This window comes from Myotis myotis, unplaced genomic scaffold (assembly GCF_014108235.1).
Source record: "Myotis myotis isolate mMyoMyo1 unplaced genomic scaffold, mMyoMyo1.p scaffold_m19_p_6, whole genome shotgun sequence".
Classification (NCBI taxonomy): Eukaryota; Metazoa; Chordata; class Mammalia; order Chiroptera; family Vespertilionidae; genus Myotis; species Myotis myotis.
In genome coordinates, this window is record NW_023416368.1 from 94,994,711 (window position 1) to 95,016,431 (window position 21,721).

Genomic DNA, 21,721 nt, shown 5'->3' on the forward strand with positions numbered 1-21,721 from the left:
GGAGTGCAGGGGCTAAGATCTGGGCGGAGCATCTGGGGTACTTGTAGGGGTGGGGATCCTGGCTGCCTGCAGCTGAGCTGGGCCTGAGAAGTGATCCTGAGGCCGGGGCGGGGTCGCTGCCGTGCGCCGCTCCCTGCGCAGCCTCCGCCCCCGTCGCTATGGAAACAGCAGCGGCGCCAGGCTCACTCGCGCCTCGCCCGCCTCGGTCTCTGCCGCTTCTGGAGCGGGTGGGTTGGGCTGAGTCCCGACCGCCACTGCCGTCACCACCGCCTGGGAGAGGCCGAGAGCAGAGTCGGCGCGGGTCCCGGAGGAGAACACGGCTGCCAGGCGCTCGGTCCCCATTGCGGTCGAGGCCAGGGTGAGGGGAACGGCAGGGGTGGTGGGGCAACGGAGTCCCCGGGCTGCCGAGAACAATGACAGCGAGCAGGGCACGGGGAAGGATCCCATGCCGCGTCCCGGGGCTGCGCGATTGCACCTGTTGTGTGCTGGCTGGCCAGGTCGGGGCTCCATCTCCGCTCTCAGCTCCCCAACCTGTGCGGAGTTGGGTCCCCGCGTGGTGATATGTCTACTGGTGGGGCATGGGCATTGCCTGGAGACCGGAGAGGGGGGACGGGCAAGGTGGGTGGAGGAGGGCGATGTGGGAAGGCACAGCCTCATCCCCGCGCCCAGGGCCGACTTCTTGTCCGCAGGACTCGCGGGGATGTGAGCCATGAGCACGACCTGGACGCTGTCCCCCGAGCCGCTGCCGCCGTCGACGGGGCCCCCGGCGGGCGTGGGCCTGGACGCTGAGCAGCGCACAGTGTTCGCCTTCGTGCTCTGCCTGCTCGTGGTGCTGGTGCTGCTGATGGTGCGCTGCGTGCGCATCCTACTCGACCCCTACAGCCGCATGCCCGCCTCGTCCTGGACCGACCACAAGGAGGCGCTCGAGCGTGGCCAATTCGACTACGCGCTGGTCTGAGCCACGGCACCCTTGGGTGGCCCTTTGTCGGCCTGACCGCGCTCGGGATCCCACCCCAGAGCCCAGCCAAAGGAGGAGTGCATGAGAAGTCCCGCCCCTCCCTGCCCAGACACCTTCCATACTCGCAGGCCTCTCCCATCATCCCTCCCGGACAAGCCCGAGCCCCACTTGGTGCCTTTATCCCGCCCTGTCCTCGCCCCCAAACTCACTGACACCCACCCACCCGCCACCCCGCCTAGCGTGTAGGTGGCTTTGCTGTTGTCCAGCCTCCAGCATAAATGGTATGTGCGTTCCTGGATGCGGGGACCCCTCTCTCCCCTCCCATGTCGTCTGGCCATCCCACTACTCCATCCCCCGCCCCTCCCCCATGTTGAACCCCTCCTTGGGGTAGAATATGCCCAGTGCTGCCTGCCCTGACACCGAGCCTGAAGAGCAACAATGGCTGCTGTGTCCAGGATGTTTGGCACCTTCCGTGGGGGCAAAGCCTGGCAGACTCACTTCCACCCCCCGCCCAGGCCTGTTAGTAATCTGCACACCCCTCCCTCGGTCACCACCTCCGTATGCCAGTCACTGGCAATACTGACACCTACCCCTGATCCCTCCTGCCATGCCCCATACCATCTCCCTGCCCCCTCCCCCACAATGCCCTCCTCATGCCTTCTTCCTCTTCCTGTCTCTGAGTAGATGGTGATAATAAAAGCTATTGAGTGCTTACTTGAGCCAAGCAGAAAGCTGAGTTAGCATTCCTGCAGTGCTGCAGACATTTAGACCCATACTTTGGGGGACTGGTGTGTTACCACCTCAATACCCCTGGCTCCAGGCACAGCCAAGACACCCTCCTCTTTCCCTTGACTTAGGGAGACTCTGGGGAATGGACTTAGCTGAGTGCAGTGGGGATGGGGTGCCCTCAGCCAGCCCTACAAGAACTGACATGGCCTCCTGCTGCGATGATTACATCTTCAGCTCCAAACCCCTCTGATATTGGTCCCTCCTTCCGATCATCATGTGCCCTTGGGAACCCGTGGGTCTGGTGTGTGTGTGTGTGGGGGGGGGGGGGGTCCTGATCATGGAGTGGGCTGATTCCACAACCCACCTAGGAAATGTGCTATGTGTCCCAGGAGAGCCGTGTGCAATGTGTGTGGGGAGAAGTGAGGGTTTCTATAAAAGGAAGGCTGAGTGAATGCACAGACTCTTGGAACAGAAAATTTTGGGCTCTCAGAGGACTAGTTAAGCCTGGGGATATGCCATTCCATGGAAGGACACTGGTTCCTGTCCTGCCCTCCCCTGAACCCACACCCTTGGAGGCTGTAGAGGGGGGACCCCCTTGCAAGGAAACCCAAAAGCACCTCCAGGAATGTGGGGCCTTTGACAACAGGTGGGACTCCAGCTCCCTACTCTACCCAGCTCTGCTCCTCCTCCCTTTGCTTCCCCAAGGCTACCTCAGAAGACCCTCTCTCTAACCTGCAACATGGGAGAGCACACCCTAACCCTGGGGTCCCTCAGCCTTGGGCAACATCACGAGTTTACTAAGGGCCTAGCTGGTTTGGCTCAGTGGACACAGCGTTGGCATGTGGACTGAAGGACTCCGGTCAAAGGCACATGCCTGGTTGCAGTCTTCATCCCCAGTAGTGGGTGTGCAGGAGGCAGCTGATCAATGATTCTCATCATTGAGGTGTTTTTTTAATGTTTTTATTGATTTAGAGGGAGAGGGATAGAGATATAGAAACGTCGATGAGAGAGAAACATCATCGATCAGCTGCCTCCTGCATACCCCCTACTGGGGAACAAGCCCACAACCTGGGCATGTGCCCTGATGAGGAAATCGAACAGGTGACTTCTGGGTTCCTGGCCGAGGAACCGGCCTGGCCGAGGCCCAGCAATTATTGTTATTTTTTTTTATTGATTTAAGGTATTACATATGTGTCCTTATCCCCCCATTGCCCCCCACCCCACTCCCGTTTATGCCCTCACCCCCCTGGTGTCTATGTCCATTGGTTATGCTTATGTTTCTATTTCTCCTCCCTTCCTCTCTGAAATCAATATATATTTTTTAAAGAGTTTATAAAGGAACTTATGGACAGAAGTGGCTCACACCAGCAGGGGAGGGAAGTGTGATATAGATAGCCAAGTGGCAACAGACCCACTTGTGATGCAAGAACATTCCTTTCAGGTGATATGGGCCCACCCCTTCTGGGGTGAACTGGTGGTCCTGGTGACTGTTTGGGTTAAGTACAAAGATTCATTTTGCCTAACACACCCTCACCTCACTCTGCTGGTGCCCTCCCTACCTTCCATCTGTATGATATAAGGTCACCCTTCTCAGAAAACCTTCCCCTGACACCTGTCAAGCTAAGGCTTGTCTTGACCTTCTATATAATCACCACGGGTCCCCTCAGTCAAACTGAGGTCACTCTAAGCAGCTTTGGAGCAAGCCTGGCAGTGGTAGCGTTTGGTGATTGCACCCTTCTCCTTGGCATGCCCCTCGGTCCCCAGGACCCTAAGCTCCCTCCTACCTCCAACATCTCCCTCTGTACTCTGAGCCACCACTGCCACTTTTTTGTTGCTATTAATTCTCACCTGAGGATATTTTATCTATTGACTTTTAGAGAGAGTGGAAGGGAGAAAGGGAAAGAGACATTAATTGGTTGCCTCCTGCACGTGCCCCAACCAGGGCCTGGGATCGAACCTGCAACCCAGGTATGCACTCTTGACCAGAAATCAAACCCATGACTCTTAGATGCATGGGTCGACACTCTAACCACTGAGAACACCAGCCAGGGCTCTGCTACCTTTAAGTCACAGAAAAAAGAGTGCGACAACCCTTGCTGGGTAGCTCAGTTGGTTAGAGTGTCATCCCAATATGCCAAGATTGCGGGTTCGATCCCCAGTCAGGGAACATACAAGAATCAACCAATGAATGCATAAATAAGTGGAACAACAAATCGATGTTTCTCTCCCTATCTAAAATCAACTTTAAAAAAAAGAGACAGATTGACAACTTTATTCAGTTATAGGGCATAAGCAACAGAATGCAGGAGAGGAGGAGAGGCAGTATTTGATGGTGGTTTTATCCCAGCCATCTGGCTGCCCCCACTTAAGATCTGTGGCTGAACTCCTGTACAAATGGGCTTCAATTTCTGAAACCCCTGCTGTTTGGAATGTCCTAAAGGCCACTTGGCACTGCACACTGAGTGAGGGGCTTTCCACCATGACCAGATCCTCATGAATACCCAGTGCCAGCCCAAGCAGAATTGAAGGCCAGGAGCTCACAGATGTCTGGTGTGTGCTCTGTCTGCTGGGACCCTCACTTTGCAGGGGTAGCTACCCGGCCCAGAAGCTCCAGGGGCACCAGAAATGGGTTCAGGGGGCAAACGCCAACTACTTGCCAGGCAGATCTCGGTTTGCTAGGCCTGGCATTCTCAGGGGCCTGGGGGGTGGCCTGACTGGACTCCTCTTGCCCCCTAGAGCCAGTCCCACAAACCTCAGCTCCTGGTCCCAGGTTCCCACCGCTGGGGGCAGACTGGGGGGCCATCAGATGTAGGTATGTATCCATCATATGCTCAACCAGAGCTGCACAGGGCAGGTGAGACAGCTCCTCAGGAAGTGACATGAGCAGGTCAAGGACCACAGCTGACTCTGGTGGTGGATGGCGAGGGGAAGGGTAAGAGGAGGTCAGGACTTGCTGCCTGGACCCCACCACCATAGCTCCCTCCCCCTTTATTCTCACCAGCGGGGGAAAGCTCAGGGCCATGGCAGCTGTGGGAGATGGATGACAGGTACTTGTAGATCTTTTCAAAATCCACTTCGAGGTCTCCCTCAGCAGAGGGGCCAGCAGCTGCTTCAGGGGTGGGGCCAGCAGCCTCAGGGCTCGGGTTTTCTTGTCTGCTAGGGGTGTTAAGGGGCAGTAGTTTTCCATGTGCCTGCGTAGGCTTGGACGGCTTGGAGTACAGGAGGCTGACGGGCTCCACGGCCATGATGGTGAGCGCCTGACAGGCAGACAGATCAGGAAGGGGAAAGCATAAGTCCTCCCTTCAGTCACCACCCCCGCCCTGCTAACTGTGCTGAGCTCTCCACCCGCTCACCCAAGGAAGGTGTCACATACAGAAGATGGCCTCAGAGGAGGGGTACTGAGGCTCAAGGTGTCCAGTGATTGGCCAGAGCTAGCAAGAGGAAGGGCCCAGGACACAGATCCATCCATACCTTACTTACGCTGTGTGTGTGTGTGTGTGTGTGTGTGTGTGTGTGTGTGTGTATGACTTGTCCCTAGGGACACCCTTGGCCTCCCTAGGGGATGGTTGTACCTGTGAGAAAGCCACAGTCAGAGCTTCCTCCAGTGGGCCTGTTATCTTCTTAGCCAGATCCATCCACACCTTTGTAGGGCAACCAGAAAGTACATGGTCAGCCTAGGGATCAACTCTTAGGAGTCCCCCGCTTACTGAGGATCCTCTGACCAAGTTATCCTCCCAACTCGCACCCATCTTCCAGGGAGCCTGGCCCTGCCTCACCTCGATGGGAGCTGGGGGCTGTGTTTCCCGACGCCTTTGACCCTTTAGGCCACCTGGATGCACCTTCTGAATGGCTTCCCGGGCCACCCGGTTCTTGAGCTGCTGGAGGAAATCCCGAATCTGGGGAAGAGAAAGGAGACCAAATGGGCTTTCTACAAACCCAAGGCTTGGGTGGAGAGGCCAAAGCCCAACGTTAAGGGTTACAGCGACTCTGCCTGGGGTCTGGAGCCCAGACCCAGGGGTGACCTCATAAAAATGTAAAGTCCAGGCCCATCTGGCTCCTCCCTGCAGTCCTACCCTATTCACCTCCGTTTCGTCCACTGCACCCCATTTCCTGATTCTTATTTCAACCTCATTCCCGCCTAGCGCCGCTGCACAGTGGGCCACGTGAGCCCAGTCTGGGTCTCCGTTCAATCCACTCGCAGTGCGTCCCGCCCCTCGATTTTGCCTCCGCCCCGCCCCTGCCCCGCCCCCAGGCTCGCGCTGGCCCCTGCCCACGTCACGCCACTAGTCCTACTCGCGGTGCCCCCTCTCCCCGGACACATCTCAGGTCCGCGTCCAGCCTTCTCCCTTCCGGGATCCCGTCACCTCGGCCTCGCTCCGGCCCGGCAGCTCCCCGGCCAGCTCGGCGACGTCCGGCTCCGGCTGGCCCCGCCGCGCCTGCAGGAGTCGGAGCAGCTGCCGCTTCTCGAGGGCGCTCCAGACGGCGCCGCCGGCCACCTCGCCCCGATAGCGCGCCGGGGCAGCTCGTCGCCTCGGTGGAGGCTTCATGCCGGCGACGGCGGAGGTGGCGGGCCCCGCCCCTGGGGGCGGGGTTACGGAGGCCGCTGGGGCCGCAAAGCACGCGCGGAAGCGGACGCCGACGGGGGCGTGGTCTGCGCTGGGCGGTAGAGGGCGGGGTGTGGCTGCGACGTGAGGGAGGCCAGCATACGAACTGGCGGTGGCGAACGCGGACCCGGTCCGCATTTATCCCATTTGTACACTGGAGCCACTTAGGTCTCGTGCCCTCCCGCCATTTCTGGACTAAGTCTTGTGAAACTCCTGCGGTGTGATTTGCTTCTCCAAGAGGCCGGAAGGGCAGCTGCCCGCCCAGTCGTAGCCAAGACCCTGGGCTGTGGGGTCGCCCAACCCTGGGGACCTTGAGCAACTGATTTAGCTGTACCCAGCCTCCGTTTCCTCATCTGTAAAATGGAGCTAGTCGTTTCGCACTTGTCAATGCCCAGGGGAGCTCGAAGCTCGGGCAGGAAGGATTTAGGGAGCTCTAGACCAGAAGGGAGAGGAGACAGGAGCAGAGGCCGGGGTCCTAGCGAGGGCAGGGTCCGGGCGGTGCGAGTGGAGAGCGGAGAAGGCCTGGATCTGGGAAGAGCTAAAGAGGCAGGTGGTCCGGTGCTGGGGTGGAGGAAGAAAGCGGGATTTAAAACAACCTGTGGGGGTCGGGTGCCCCTTTCTGTCTGGGACAAAACGCCCTTGGGTCTCCCCTGACCCTTTTCTGCACTCAAGCATATGGGTGTATGAGCCCGCCGCCAAGCTCTACCTCTCCAGTCTGGGCCTCTGCCAGCCCAGAGCCCTCCCAAGTCCAGATACCAAGCCTCCGCTTCCTGCTCCACACCCCCAACCCTGCGCACAGCATACTTCAGAGCTCTGCATGTCAAACCAGATGTTTATTTTGAGTCCAGGTGGGAGGAGTGAGGGGGTGGGGTGCAGGGATCGTGGTCCCGTGGGGTCCGAGGTCGAAGGCTGCGGTCCAGACTGGTGAGTCTGCTCCGACATAAGCCTGGCGGGTGCGTCCCTGGACTCTGCTGGGGGTGCGCCTTCCCTTGAAGGGGCGACCCATGCCACCCTAGGGAGAGGACACCAGGAAAGCTACCTCCCTCTCAGCTGATGATGGCTTCCCTCAGTCTGTGTGAGGGGGTGAGGATGGTGCCGTCAGACACAGAGCCCGCAGGCTACCACGGGTGACCCACTGCCTGAGTTTGAATCCCAGCTCCACCAAATTTTGTGACCTTTGACAAATTACTTAACTTCAGAGAGTGCCTCACTTTTCTCTTCTCTAAAATGGGGATTTTAATAGTATCTACCAAAAGGTTTTTATGAGAATTAAATTAGCAAACATTTAGAAGGCTGCCTGGCACAGAGAAAGCTCTATGAAGAGTCATTATCATCACCTCCCTCCTCCAGCTCTCCTATGGGCCCTATGTTACACACACACACACACACACACACACACACACACACACACACTTACCTGCCTCACTGGGGTCTTCTGGGCTGCGGATCACTAGGCAAGGCTCTCGGGGGTGGGCTGGGAGATGGGGGCGCTGGAAGTGAGAGGCAGGCTCCGGAGCAGTAGGGGTTGCTGAACGCTGGCCCGGTGCAAGGGCGCCCCCTGGGGGCTGCTACGGGCATAACGGGGGCAGATCTAAGGATGGTCAGGCTACGCAAGCTGGGAACGCAGAGACCCCGACCCCAAGGCACTGGAATATTCTGGGGGCGAAGCGAAGATCTGAGCGGGCCAAGCTTGGTACCTGAATGCGCGCACACGAGGCCGAGCCCGGCGACCAGCGCGGCGCCCAACAAGAAGGCGGCCACCACCAGCGCCACCAACGGTGCGAGCTCCAGGGCCACCGGGGCCGGCGCAGGAGGCTCAGGGCGTACGGCTATGCCGGGGACGCCCTTAGGTGGCCCTGTGGGGAGCACAACGCGGAGACTAGGCCCAGGCCCCAGAAGTCCTCCCACCCCAATTTTCCTGCCCCAGGGACCCCCGCAGAGGACTTTCGCGCTCACTGAGGGGCGGCCGTGGCACCGTGACCACGATGGGCTGCGTCAGTGTGTGCAGGTGGGGGCCGTTGGCACCCAGACTCTCGCCGCCGCCACTGCTGGCGCACGCCTCTTCCTGAGGCAGACACTGCAGCGGGGTAGGGGTGGGGGTGGGGGGGAGAGGGAAGGGACAGGGATGTGAGGGCCCAGGATCCAGGAGCTCCTCCCCAGGGCTCCCGAGAGATCTCTTTGCAACCAGGAGTCCCACCACCAGATCCCTGTGAATCCGACCCCTTGGGGGTCCCCAAGCCCAGCCCATTAGATATACAAGCAGCCAGCCCCACAGCTCCCAGACTCCAAATTTCAGCCCCTCAAGGAAGTCACACGACCCGGCTCTCTGAGCACCTAATCGTGGATTCTAACTTTAGGCACCCAGAGATTTGGCCCCTTAGTGCCTTTTATCCAACCACCCATCCTTGGAGGGACCGCAGAGGTCCACCCAAGGGGGTTCTGGTGCTATGGCCATGAAGGAATTCAGTGCCTACACTCCCTGTTCACTGAGGAACCCTTGTGCGGAGCCCCTGGGGCCCCTCAAGGCCCCTGTGCCTGGCCTGGGAGAGACCCAGTACCTACCCCCAGCTCCAAGGGACCCGTGCCCCAGGCTCCAAAGCGCCCTGACCCCAAGATTCCCCAAACCCAAGAGGCTCCTCCTTCCAATGCTGGAGGTGATCCTGCCCACCCCACACCGGCCTCAGGAGCCCAGACTCCCTGTTCTGCGCCCGCACACCGGCGACTGGGGCGGCAGCGTCAGAGGTTCAGGAGTCCGGTGGGTTCCCCGGAGGCGGCAGCGGCTCAGCTGGCAGTGCAAGAACTGCACAGAGGCATTGAAGACCGGGCGCAGACGGAAGCTGAAGCGGGCGGCCCCAGGGCGTGGTGGCAGGAAGGTGACCGAGGAATCAACGGGGCAGCCCCCTCGCAGTAGCGCCAGGGTGGGTCCTGGGGCCGGACGTGAGGAGGGCGTCACCCAGCAGCGGTGCAGGGCCAGGCTCCAGCGCGGGGAGGACCGGGCCAGGGCCGCCTGGGGGTGGAGTGTCGCCTTCAGGATCCAGCTGCGCCCACCTGCCCGCCGGCCCGGCTTGCCCCATGTCTGTCCGCACCTGCACGAACACGCGGCTGTCCGCTGGGACCTCGAGCGGCCCTGCGCGGCGGTGGAACGCGTCCTGTGCGTCTGACAGCTCTAGACTGAAAACGGGTCGACGCAGCCACGACCCGGGCGCCACTGGAAAGGGGGGCGCTGGCGGGGCAGAAAGAGTGGCACAGAGGGAGTGTGGGCTCCCCCTTAGGCCCTCAAGCAAATGATTCAATCTCCTAGCCGCCTCTGGAAAATGTTGCGTGAATTCACTCACGCTAGGCTAATCGTTCAGGCAGGTGGGACACCAGCTATGATGTATTCCCTGGAGACCCATGGGGCATCACAACCCAGCAGCGAGGCTGTGCACAAAGCTGTGTGCCCCTGGTTGAGGGGCTCCCCTTCCTGGCTTTGCTTTCCTTCCCCACAATGAGCGAGGGAATTCCAGACTGGGAAGGGGCTGAGGAGCCCAGGAGCTGCAGCAGGGCCAGGAGTGTGGGGCCCCCACCCTTCCCTTTCTAAGAGGAGACAGGTGCTGTCATCAAAGGAAGGGGGGAAAGGAAAGAGGGGTGCTCTCCCACAGCCCTTCTGGCACAGCCCAAGCCCGGCCAGGCCACCAGGCTTTCCGTTTGTCCAGACTCCTCTCAGGTTGAGGGCATCGCAATAAAGGTAGAGGCACCAGGAACACCAACAGGGGTCTCCTAATCAGAGAGGACATGCACATGCAGTGCATACATGTCTGCTTCATGATGGCCCACATACACATTCCCTAAAAGTATCTGCCCAGACCCCTCCCCTCCCACAGTACTTGGCCTCACGTGGCTGCTGGGAACTTTGAAGTTGGGGATCCCAGAGAACCTGGAAATGGGGGACAGGGGTAGACCCCACTGCCCACCCACACATTTCCCAAGGCAAGATAGATGGAGGTTCAGAAAGGGTGGCGGAGGAATGGGAGCATGAAGGCATATATATTTCCCAATCCCTACATACCAGGTGGCCCGCTGGGCAAGGTGGAGATCCCTGGGAGCAGGGCCAGCAGTAGGACCATGGTACCCAGCATGCTGGACTGGCTGCGGTAAGTGTGTGGGGGCCAGAGGCAGAGGCACCAGTCCAGGCAGCACCCAGGCCCAGCAGGTAATCAGGTGTCCCTGTCCTTGGCTGGGCAGCCACTCCGGGAAGCAAAGAGCGGGGGTGGCAGACTGACGGGCTGACACCAGAGCCCTTCCCCAAGGCCTGCCAGGGATTAAGAGCTCTTCTCCAGCAGGAGCTCTGGCTATTGGGGGTCGGGTGTCCCTCCATACTGCCTGCTTGATGTTGGGCAAATCACTACAAAGACCACCCTCCCAGCTACAACCCTGCCTCAGTTTCCCTTTTGATGCAGAGACCTTATCCACCAGAATTCACCACTTCCCAGCCCTCCAACCACAAGGTCAGGGCTTACAGACCCTTCCCACATCTCATGCCATATCCTGCCAAGGCTCAGGTCACACCACAGACTCAGTGGAAGAAAAGGGAGGGGTTTTATTCTCAAGCATCTAAGGATTTACAAACAAGGGTGTTTCATTTTAAAAAGGGAAGGGGCAATACTGGTGGCCTGAGAAGGGGTCATGGGCTGGTGGGCTGGGCCAAGTCGCCCCAGGCTCCTGCCTGCCCGCTCAACCCTCTGCCTGGTCCAGAAGGACGGCTGGTGACTGGAGATAGAGGGAGGAAACAGGGAGAGGCGGGTGGGGGGAGGAGAGGCTCCCTCAGGGCTCCCACTTAACACTGAAGGGGAGGGACAGGCAGACACACACTCATAAACAAAATTAAGTTAAATAAAATAAACCGGGCAGCCGGCTTCTGACCTTTGCTGGCCCTGGAACGAGCCACTTGACCTTCTGGTTATGGGCAAAAGCCCCCGTGCCTGGGACCCCTCCGAGGGTGGAGCCAGGCCTATTGCCCACCTACCTCTACCTTGCCCCATCCAGTCACAAGGGGGATTTGGGCAAGAAAGGTGGTCACCCCAACCCCCTGGGGGGAGCAGAGAGAAGACAAAGAGTACTTTTTAAACATGCGGCCTTTTGTGACTATGTTAAGAGTAACAAGAGTCAATAGGATAGAGAGAGGTTACAGTGATGCCTATGCTGAGTCTACATTGCTCCAGCTACATCCAGGGAGTTCATCACCTTTGGCGTTGGTTGGTTGGTGTGTGTATGTTTGTCTACTGATTTGCATGCATCACCAACAAAAAAGGAAACACCCCCCTTCCTGCTCTGACTGCTGCTGAGGGGTGTGGGGGGGCGAGGGGCCCCATGGCCTATCCTCAAGGTGGGCTGGGGACTGGCCAGCTCTGGGGAAGTTGAGGGATGCTCAGGGGCACTGTGAGGGCATGACTGCCTTCACACCCCCAGCCCAGCCTTAGGCCCGCTCCACTTCTGTCCCTATCACACATCCTCAAACCCCCACATCCATTCCCTATACACTCAATCCCTGCCTCCTTGGGCCTTATGACCCCCACTACTGTCATTCACTCCCTTCTCCTGCCATAGCAGCATTTACTGCCTCCCACCATGCCCCATACCCACCTTCCCTGAAGGCCACCCTGTGTGGCCACAGCCCTGTGGGCTCCTCCACACAGCCTGGGGTCCTCAATTCACCCCAAGTTGTGGCCAGTCTCCAGCCCCAAGGGAGGAGCCCCACCCCCAGCCCCCACCTTTGGGAATAGTCTCTCCAGAACAGGCTGACAAGGCACAGTGGCCCAGGCCCCTACCTGGCTCCAACCCCCCAATGCCCACAGGAGGTTGAGGGCTATACCACAGCAGCTAAACATGACTTTGGTAAAAGTTTCTGAAGGTACTGACCAATCCCATGAGAACAAGCTCTTCTTCCTCCCCCATCCCCCAAACACCCCACCGAGTACAATAAAATACAGTAAGTTCCAAAAAGGACCCCCTGAGATCAAAGAGAGAGAGAGAGAGAGAGAGAGAGAGAGAGAGAGAGCGAGAGCCGCGCACACAAGCGCCAGAGCCCCCACAGCCTGGTCAGCTGCAGTCATAATGCCCAGCCTGCCTTCCTGGGACGAGGATGCCAGCCAAAGGACTCACTGCTCACCACAGACCTAAGTGGACCGAGGAGTCCTGCTGTGGGTAACAGAGCCTGGGCTTGGGCCAGGAGAGAGGCAGATACAGGAAGGGAGACAGGGAAAACCAGAGAGGCATCAAGGGAGGTGACAGAGGCAGGTAGAGACAGGGAGCATGTGTACTACAAAGGTGGAAGGGACAGCATGGGGAGGATACAAGAAGGGTGACTCTCTCCTGGCCCCTGGTGGCCACCCCAGCCCAGGGGTTACAACTGAATAAATAGCAAGTCTGCTCATGGCCTGCTGCTGTCTTCTGTTCACAGTGTCTGTTGGGGGGACTTGTACAGCCGGCTGACCCCAGGACTGGAAGGGCTAGGGCCTGGTGGGCCCATCTGTCCATGGCTGCTGGGTAGGGAGTCGGGGTTGGGTTGGCATCCCCTACTTTCTGTCCTCAGCCCTCGGCGGACATCCAGTTCCCAGGTCTCCCGTGGTGGGCAGCTGGGTGGCTGAGTAGGGAAGAGGGGACCTGTGGCCACTTCTCTGGCCCCCCCCCCGAGTGGGGCTGGCCACCGCCACGCAGCTACCTGAAGAAGGGCAGGTGGTGTTGGCTTGGGACTCCACTAGTCCTCGGTGACTCGGTCTTCGCCATGACATCCTTGAACCAGGACGCCACGTCCACCTCCAGCGTCTCGTAATGCTTAATGAAGCTGTGTTCCTGCAGGGCCGGAGGGGAGAGCTTAGAACATGGGCAGCTGCTGGCCTCACCCAGGCCCTGGATGTCCAGACGAGTAGGCGGTAGGGTGTGTGGGTAGGGAGGGCCTCAGGTACTCACAAGTAGCTTATTATACTTTGGTCTCTTCCTGTGATCTTTAGTAAGGCTGGAGGAAGAAGGGAGGAAAGGGAAGTGAGAGCCTGGAGGGGCTCCGCTGGCCTACCTGCTCAGCCAGCGGTCTGCAAAACCTGTGGGGAAGAGCTACTGCATCTTCCCTGCCCTGTGTCACCAACTGGGATACCTCAGAGGACGCAAGGCCTGCACCCACGTAGGACAGGGGCCTGAACCATGTTGTAAGGCGCCAGTAGGAGGGGTTTTCCTGAGGGAGAATCCAACATAAACATCCTGCCTGCATAATTCTGCTTGTTGGTGCAGGATGCTCATAGCCCTCTCCCCTCTGCTTGTTTAAAACTTCCTGAGGTGAAGCCCCAGGCCACCCAGCCAAATGCCCTGGGGCCAGCTGTCACCTCCGGCCCAGTCCAAACCCAAGTCATGGCTCCAAGGCTCTGACTCCTCCCTGAGCCCCTTCTGACACACAGCTGTCCCATCCCCATGAGGGCAGGCTTTCCATCCTCCCACCCCAAACGTCCCTGGCTGCCTTGAGCTTGGGGCCACACCTGATCTGCCCCCCTCCTGGAAGGCCTAGGTAGGGGCTCCTCACCAGTCTTTGACGAATGACTGAAAGTCCCCCGAGAAGTCCATGTGACTGGGCAGGAGCGGGGGCTCTTCCTGCAGGACCTTGGTGAGGACCTCGAAGTCCGTCTTACAGTTCTTGTAGGGAAACTGTCCTGTTGCCAGTTCCACCTGAGAAGACATGGGCTGGAGTGGCTGAAAACAGACTCCTGTCCTCCCATACCCCAGAAATGGGTCACCCCAGCCCTCAGGAGGAGGGGCCCCAACTCACCAGAGAGATACCCAGGCTCCACACGTCAGCCCGGATGTCATAGTCTGGCTTTGTGGGGTCCGGGGGGTCAATGCGCTCAGGCTGTAGGAAGAGGTGGGGGAAGAGTAGACAGGGAAAGGGGAGAATGGACCCTTGTGGCTGGAGCAGGCTCACTGCCCAGGCCACCCGGGCCCCCACTTACTGCCATGTAGGCAGCGCAGCCAGCGCTCCGTGTTTTGGCCTTGGAGTCGACAAGGCGGCCACTGATGCCGAAGTCGCAGAGCTTGATCTGGCCCCGCTCGTCCAGCAGGATGTTGGAGGGTTTGACGTCCCGGTGGATCACACCATGCTTCTCCTTCAGGTAGTAGAGTGCCTTCACAATCTGCGAGGAAAGAGGAGCACTGTGACTGGCAGGGGGGAGATGGGCCTGGGCCTTTTGCCCCAGCCTGGCCACTCACCGCTACCGTCATCTTGCCCAGGATCCGCTCAGGGATGGGACCCTGCATCCGCTTCTTCAGCTTCTCAGCACAGGTGCCCATGAGCTCCATGGCAATGAAGACATCCGTCTGCAAGGGCAGCAGGCATGGCTTGGGGGCGGCCGTACCCTCTTGCCCACCCCAATCAGGGAAAGAAAAGAGGGGCTGGGGGGCACACTCAGAGAGCGGCAAGAGAGACTCAAGGGAGTGGGCAGAAAAGAAGGGGCTAGGCGGTCAGGCTCACATTGGTGATGAAGGTCCCGAAGCACTGCACGATGTAGGGGCAGTCATGACTCTTGAGTACCACATCCAGGTCCATGAGGATCCGCTTATTCTCTTCCTTGTTCCCCGAGCGTCGCATTTGCTGCACAGGACAGTGCGGGGAGGAGAGGAGAGGAGATCCTTAGCACCAGAGCTGAGAGGCATGGGACACACCTGGGCGGGGCGGGTGCTCACCTTGACAGCGATAACGTGGCCTGTCTTCCGGAAGCGCATCTTCCATACCTGGCCGCAAGTGCCACTGCCCATCTCCCCCAGATTCTCCAGGTCATTGATTTCTGCCTGGTAGCGCTGGTGAAGAGAATCAGGACTGAGGATCTGCACGGCCTCTGCCCTACCATGTAGACCTAGCCCCACTGTGTCCTCCCCCACCGCCCAGGGGCTGGGGGAAGGGTAGTACCTGGCCCCCAATAGTCAGGTAGCCTGTCTGCTTCATGATTTCCTGCAGCTTCTGGTCAATCTCGATACTGGAGGAACAGGGTGAGGATGTGAGTGGAGGGGGGTCCTGACCAACCTGAGACCACCCCAGCTCCCAACACACATATTTCACCACCTCCTCCCTGGGGCTAGCCCAGCAGCCCTCCAAGCTGACCTCCCAAAGGTCAGGGGCCCCATTCTGAAGGCTCACCTCTCCATGCTCCGGGGTATGAACAAGGTGGATGGGAGCCCCAGCATGTGACGGGGCCGGGCAGGGGGCGTGGGTTGCTGCGGGGAACTCTCAGAAGATGGTGAACGGCTACCGCCATCGTTGGCCAGTGGGAGCTGGAGGGCTGGGAGGAGGGGGGGGTGAGAGGCAGGGGCATGGAGAGGGTTGGCATGCAGCTGGTCCCACCTCCAATGCTGGCATCTGGGGGCTAGGGACAATGATTTCCCCTCCCAGGAATCCTCACATAGGCTAGCACAGCTGCCTGACCTGCTGGGTGGGAGGAGCTGGCGCCTCACCCATGGAACCACTTTCAGGGTACCTCTCCCATCTCCCTCCCCTGGAAGGAGATGGAGAGGGCTGGCTGGGAATCGTGGTCCCCAGAGGCCAACGGTTCATCCCCAAGTCAATGCTGTCAGAAAAATGAGTCCTGGAGGCTGATGGCATCCCTCAGACAGGTGTCCTGCCTGGCATGTCCCTTTCCTCCCCACGTCTACCCAGGAAGCAGGCCCAGGGCCACAGCACCCATGCTCAGGACCATGTTCAGAAGGACTGCCAGCCAGGATCAGCCTGCGCTCTGGTCCTGTGGGCTGCAATGAACTTGGTCTAACAAGAGTGAGGCAGGCCATCCTGGGGAGACAGTGGGCGAGGGACCCAGGGTTCCCCCACCCCGTGTTCTGTTTCAGAGTAAGGAAAAGCCACCCTCTGGCCAGCAGGCTCATCTGTGAGCCTCCCAGCCTGGCTTGCACAGCTGGGGCCAACAGGGACAGTAGCAGGGGCAGGACCCCAGCTGGGCCTGTGTCCTGCTGATGAGGGGTTCCGGCTGGCACAGCCCCTACAGGACTGGTGGGATTTGGAGGGGGTGCTAGGCCAGGCAGGGGTTTGGTTCTTTCCAGCAGCCTGCATGCAGATGGCTTTGAACATGCTGCAGGCAGGCAGGCAGCGGACAGGCAGCGGACAGCCCAGGACAGGCAGGCAGCGTTAGGGGATGGGAGGGCAGGAGACAGACGGGAGCCAAGACCGGAGCCCAGCTACCCAAGAGTTGGGGTGCTGCAGAGACAGGCCAGAGAGGGGCCTGGACAGGAGAGTAGGTTCGCTGAGGGGGTGGGAGCCTCCCCTGGCTGGGTTGGCAACAGGTTGGAGGAACAGAGGCTGTTGTGGCCCCCGGAAGAGACACACAATCCTCCATTGAACCCTTATACCTGAGAGGCCCTGGCACTCTGGGAGGGGCTCCTTGGCTTGGGAGGGCACTGGCTACAAGCATCCTCCCAGGTTCACCTTCCCATGGGGTCTGCTTCCAGCTGATGTCCCTCCTCTCTCCACACCTCCTACTGAAGCCCACTTTTTCTTCCCACAGCTCTGTGAGCATCTAGTAACCCGGGCCCAGTGACCAATGGATATGTTTGAGTTGCTGGTGTCCGAGCACTTTCCTTGCCCTGTTGACCCAGGACCCTGCTGTGAGGGAGCCAGAGTGAGGGAACAAGTATGTGACCCTGGCCTGCAGTTCTAGAAGGGGTACAGGTCCTGCTAGGCCCTGGCAGGAATAGAGATAGAGTTCTGGAGACTCCGGAGACATAGTCAAGCCCAGAACCCTCAACTTCCATGCCCCCCATCCTGCCCCAGCTTTGTAGCATCCTTATACCTCTGCTCTGCCATGGCCTGAACCAGGGTCGTAAGCCTTCCCTCTCTGGCTCAACAACCTCGCTTTGTACTCCCCCTGCACATGGAGTCTCCCGAGACAGTGTCAGGTTCTCATCCCCGGAGAAGTACCTGGATCCTTTTTCTGCCCTGCACTGTCAGCTCTCTGCGGAGAGGACCACATCTCTGCCCTCTCCACTTTTTTGGTGCCCCATGAGGCCCCTCCCTCACATAGGCCACTGGGTCTTTGAGCTGCCCCAGAGCCTCAGGAAACAGAGGCTTCCACCAGCCCTGCAAACTGAAGCACAGGAGGATCTCAAGTGGTGGTGGGGAGGGGGAGCTACATAAAGTCCCAGAGTGGTCAGTGAGCTCTGAGGTGATGATGAGCCATGAAGCAGGTCAGGAGGACAGAGGGAGATCATGAAATTGAGAGAGAGAGAGAGAGAGAGACATGAATGAATTAGAGAGAATAAGAGACCATGGGGGCATGCGGCTGTCAGGAATCATAGATGTACCAGGCTGTCAGCCAGTGCTCACGCACGCACGTGTACACACACACACACACACACACACACACACACACGGCATGGCACAAACCCACACACACATGCAGACAAGCAGACAATGCAACAGAGACTCCCCCCCACACACACATACACACATACACAGGAGGTGGTACACATACAACTGCCTACCCTAGTCCCACTTACTCACAAGGGCCAACAGGACAGGCCTCCAGCCTGGTCTCTCACCCACACCCACACCCACACCCACACCGGGCCTGTGCTATCCACATCCAGTCCCAGACCCACTGGCACCTACACTAAGGCCTTGGCAGAGCCATTCTACCTCCATTCAGCTGCTCCCCCCACCTCCCACAAGACTTTGTTTCCAGAACAAATCATTTTACAGTCTCCCCAAGTGACGGGCAGTTGGAACCATGCACAAGACACCAAAAATAATGGACAGCTCGCCACCAAAGTATAACCTGAGGCTCTCCATGCATTTTCATTGAGTAAAATAGAAGTGGTTTTGTTTATCATCATGTATCCAGGAACAGAGAAATCCTCCATGACTTGGTGGGGCTTGTCATCTATAATCCTGTGCTGGTGGAACTTACTTTTCTGATCATTTAAAAAAAAAAAAATTGTTATTGCCCTAACTGGTTTGGCTCAGTGGATGGAGCGTCAGCCTGCGGACTGAAGGGTCTCGGGTTCGATTCTGGTCAAGGGCATGTACCTTGGTTTCGGGCACATTCCCAGTAGGAGGTGTGCAGGAGGCAGCTGATCGATGTTTCTCTCTCATCGATGTTTCTAACTCTCTATCCCTCTCCTTCCTCTCTGTAAAAAATCAATAAAATATATTTTAAAAATTGTTAATTTTAGAGAGAAAGGAAGGGAGAGGGAGAGGAACATCTACGTGAGAGCACATCGATCAGCTGCTTCCTGCATGCTCTCTACCAGGATGCAGTCCACAACTCAGGCATGTGCCCTTGACTAGGAATGGAACCAGCAACTTCCTGGTGCATGGGACGATGCCCAACCAGCTGAGCCACACCTGCCAGGGTGAGCATGCTTTGAACTTATAATACAGGTGTGTGTTTTTTAATTGTTAAAAAAATCCTACCTTTTCCAGAGGCTTTCCTCAACCACCCTGCTGCAGAACCCTCATCCCTACTCGACTCTGCCTTTTCTCCACAGTTCATAGCTTTCTCCTGCTCTCCCTGACTAAGAGTTTGCTCATTGTTCATACTCCACCCCATCTCTAGTGGAGTATCAGCTGCACAAGGAGAGGGACTTGGTCCATTTTATTAACTGCTGTGCTCCTGGAACCTAGAAGAGACATAGCACACAGGGGCCAAAACATGTTCCCTGAATTGTTGAAGTAGATACATGGGCACAGCTGACCCATTGGTCTCACTTCCTCTCCTTTTCACTGATACACACACACTTGCACACACACGTGTGACTCCCTCACAAGTGATATACTTCGTTGGTGAGGGAGCCCAGTTCCTCCTCCAGGGAGTTCAAACCTGCCTCTGAGAGAAAGGGAAGTGGGGGAGGCAGGTGAGAGAACACAGAGGAAGAGGTGGAATGGGCCTGATGTGGATCTCATGGAGGGAGAAAGACTGAGAATGAGAGAGTTCAAGAAGGTGTGTGCTAGTATGTGCATGCACACACACAAACACACACATGCACACACACACACACACACACACACACGGCATGGGGGGATGAGGGACGGGATTCTGCAGCTGGGGCAGCAGTTAAGTCAATGGTGCAGATGTCCAAGCAGCGATGATAAAAAGGCTGGTACCTGCTCGTTGGGACGGGGCAGGAGCAGGGCTTAGAGTGATCACAATAACTGGATGGGGAGAAGGAAGAAAAAAAAAACACGACGATAAATCACAACAGAAACAACCGATTTGTCCAAAAGAAAAGAAATCAAATCATAATGAGGAGGAGGGGGAGGTGCAAGGCACCAAACTGCAGAGATGGGTAGAAACTGACAGATGGGCGGACTGGAAGGATGGGATGGAGCTGACACAGACACAGATGCCTAGAGTGAGGCTCCTCAAGGGCCTGCCCGCCTTGGGCCTCACTGTGCGTCATTCTGCAACTGGGATAGCCACCCCCATAAGGCACCTCAGGCCCCATACCCAACTCTGTCTTGTTCATGCTGAGGGGTCGGAGGGGGGGTGCGGGGGAGGGGACCGTGCAGCACTGCAGAGCCCAGCATGGACCCTCCAGTCCTGGCTGGGCTTCCTGCCCCACGCCAGGAGTGTCTAATGCCAGCATGGCCGCTTCAAGGCTTTCTCTGGGCCCCCAGGAGACCTTCTCATGGAGGAACCCAAGCTGACCCAGGAAGGGAGGGATGGGGAGTGGGCCCTACACAGGGACTGGGGTGGGTTTCAGGCTGTGAAGGTCAGGCTGGGTGAGTAGCGGGTAGCTGGGAGTACCCGGATATAGGGTGTCTTCCTCTTTCTGTCAGGATGATGACATGGGAGCTACATAAGCTACAAGGGTCATATCAGAGAGGACATTAAAGACGACAAGAAAGACACAGAAAGCGTTGTGGGGTGCTGTTCATTAGGTCTGTGTGAAGAGGGAAATCTGATGCCCTCCAGCTGCGAGAGGATTTGAGGAGGGGTTCTGTGGGACATAACAAGACTAAATGTAACCATGGTGATCCCAGGGCAGGTGGGGGTATTAGAGGGACAACTCTTGATTCCAGATGACAAGATGCCAGGAAGGTAGGCACTGAGATGGTGGGATCAGAGTAGAGGTATATGAGTGCTGGGATGCTAGATATAACCACACTGGCCTCAGGTGTCCCCAGGCCACGTCAGTATTGGTGTGTGGGGAAGAAGTCATTGAGCCCAAATGACCAAGTCCTCAGACTGGAGGCTGGGTGTGTATTTTGGGGGCTAGACACAGTCACCAAGATGGTGGTAGTGAAACTGGTCAGAGGAGTATGCAGGGGCCTGGTGTATGTGTATAGTGTGGAAGGGGGCTGCTGAGCCCAATGACAAAGTCCAACTGGGGAGAAGGGATCCCCAGTCACAGGGAGGGAGTGGGAGAACCATCAGGTCAGAGGAAAAAGGGGGGTTATCTGTGATCAAGTGACCTCAGGTGTCCCCAGGCCAGGTGTGAGTATGTGAGTGGATCACCCCTTGAAGCTGATGACAGGGACCCAGGAGTGGCGTGGGGGTAGGGCTCTCTGAACAGTCACTGAGATGGAGGGAGTGGAACCATCTGGTCAGAAGGGACGAGTGCGAGTTTGCTGGGGACCTGGATGTCGTCACAGTCGCATGGGGTAGAGGAAGCACGGCTCTCAGCAGGTGACAGAGGCTCCGCAGATCACGGTGATGGGGGCAGGTCATCCGGTGGGGTAACATCACCTGGAGCCGGGTACCTAGCCTCTCAGGCCCCATAGAGGTGCATTCCCCAGGCTGGGGGAAGACCGTCCGGGAGCCCGCCAGCCCCTAGGCGCGGGGTCACCGTGACCCGCTCCACGCGAGCAGACAGCTGGCGGAGGCAGTGAGGAGAAGCGAGCGCGCTACGGAAAGAGGAGGCGGGGCCTAGAGACGTGGGCGGGGCCTCCCGCAGAGCGCGCCCCGCCCCCGCCCGCCCCCTCCCCCACGCCGCCGTGCTTACTGGGCCTGGGCCGCTGGGGGCTGATATCCAGGTTGAGGTCGATCCTCCGACGGGCCTCGCGGTTCTCCTGCTTCAGTTTTGCTTCCAGGCGGGACAACTTCTGCTCCAGGGAGGACGCCGCCATCTTCCCCGCCGCCGCTGCCGCGCACCGCCGGCCGCCCGGCCGCCCGACAGCCCGGCAGACAAACACCGCACTGCGCCTGCGTCTGGGTGACCCCGCCGAGCCGCCGTCTCCTCCCGCTTAGCGCATGCCCGCGGTTCCCTGGTGCGGAGCTCCGCGCGTGCGTGCGTGCGGCGTCGCAGCCAAAGAGATGACGCCACCTAGAGCTTGAGGCTGGCAATGTGCAAACCTCCCGCCAAGAAGCTCTGGTGCGAATTCCGAGCGCCCTGGTGAGCCGCGCTGTATGGAAACGACATTCCGCGTTCTGCAAGAGCGAATGGGGGCGCGGGGGAGTTCCGGGGGAGA

The 21,721-nt window shown here is 58.5% G+C and overlaps 4 protein-coding genes across 8 annotated transcripts; 1 reads left to right on the forward strand and 3 right to left on the reverse strand.

Moving 5' to 3' along the window:
* Positions 1-1,677, forward strand: CTXN1 (cortexin 1). The gene is made up of 2 exons (XM_036315390.1): positions 1-358; positions 690-1,677. The coding sequence occupies exon 2, from the start codon at positions 710-712 to the stop codon at positions 956-958; it is 249 nt and encodes an 82-aa protein (XP_036171283.1). The 5' UTR covers positions 1-358; positions 690-709; the 3' UTR covers positions 959-1,677.
* Positions 1,678-3,943: 2,266 nt separating this feature from the next.
* SNAPC2 (small nuclear RNA activating complex polypeptide 2) lies at positions 3,944-6,461 on the reverse strand. 2 transcript variants are annotated; one of them, XM_036315373.1, is made up of 5 exons: positions 6,052-6,461; positions 5,464-5,583; positions 5,260-5,328; positions 4,686-4,944; positions 3,944-4,594 (listed from the first exon to the last, which is right to left on the reverse strand). In XM_036315373.1, the coding sequence occupies exons 1-5, from the start codon at positions 6,427-6,429 to the stop codon at positions 4,263-4,265; spliced, it is 1,158 nt and encodes a 385-aa protein (XP_036171266.1). In that variant the 5' UTR covers positions 6,430-6,461; the 3' UTR covers positions 3,944-4,262. The 2 variants fall into 2 exon arrangements, with proteins under 2 accessions (XP_036171266.1, XP_036171267.1); XM_036315374.1 differs by lacking the exon at positions 5,260-5,328.
* Positions 6,462-7,166: 705 nt separating this feature from the next.
* TGFBR3L (transforming growth factor beta receptor 3 like) lies at positions 7,167-10,397 on the reverse strand. Its single transcript, XM_036314072.1, has 6 exons — positions 10,336-10,397; positions 9,008-9,377; positions 8,248-8,368; positions 7,989-8,147; positions 7,709-7,859; positions 7,167-7,303 (listed from the first exon to the last, which is right to left on the reverse strand). The coding sequence occupies exons 1-5, from the start codon at positions 10,395-10,397 to the stop codon at positions 7,714-7,716; spliced, it is 858 nt and encodes a 285-aa protein (XP_036169965.1). The 3' UTR covers positions 7,167-7,303; positions 7,709-7,713.
* Positions 10,398-10,850: 453 nt separating this feature from the next.
* On the reverse strand, positions 10,851-21,494 carry MAP2K7 (mitogen-activated protein kinase kinase 7). 4 transcript variants are annotated; one of them, XM_036315361.1, is made up of 13 exons: positions 21,256-21,379; positions 19,415-19,462; positions 15,446-15,587; positions 15,218-15,284; positions 14,995-15,108; positions 14,783-14,902; positions 14,521-14,628; positions 14,265-14,444; positions 14,084-14,164; positions 13,841-13,983; positions 13,240-13,285; positions 12,992-13,122; positions 10,851-12,913 (listed from the first exon to the last, which is right to left on the reverse strand). In XM_036315361.1, exons 1-13 carry the CDS (start codon positions 21,377-21,379, stop codon positions 12,859-12,861), a joined length of 1,359 nt encoding a protein of 452 aa, XP_036171254.1. In that variant the 3' UTR covers positions 10,851-12,858. The 4 variants fall into 4 exon arrangements, with proteins under 4 accessions (XP_036171254.1, XP_036171255.1, XP_036171256.1 ...); XM_036315362.1 differs by having other exon boundaries at positions 10,851-13,122; XM_036315363.1 differs by lacking the exon at positions 19,415-19,462 and having other exon boundaries at positions 10,851-13,122.
* Between the last annotated feature and the right edge of the window lie 227 nt (positions 21,495-21,721).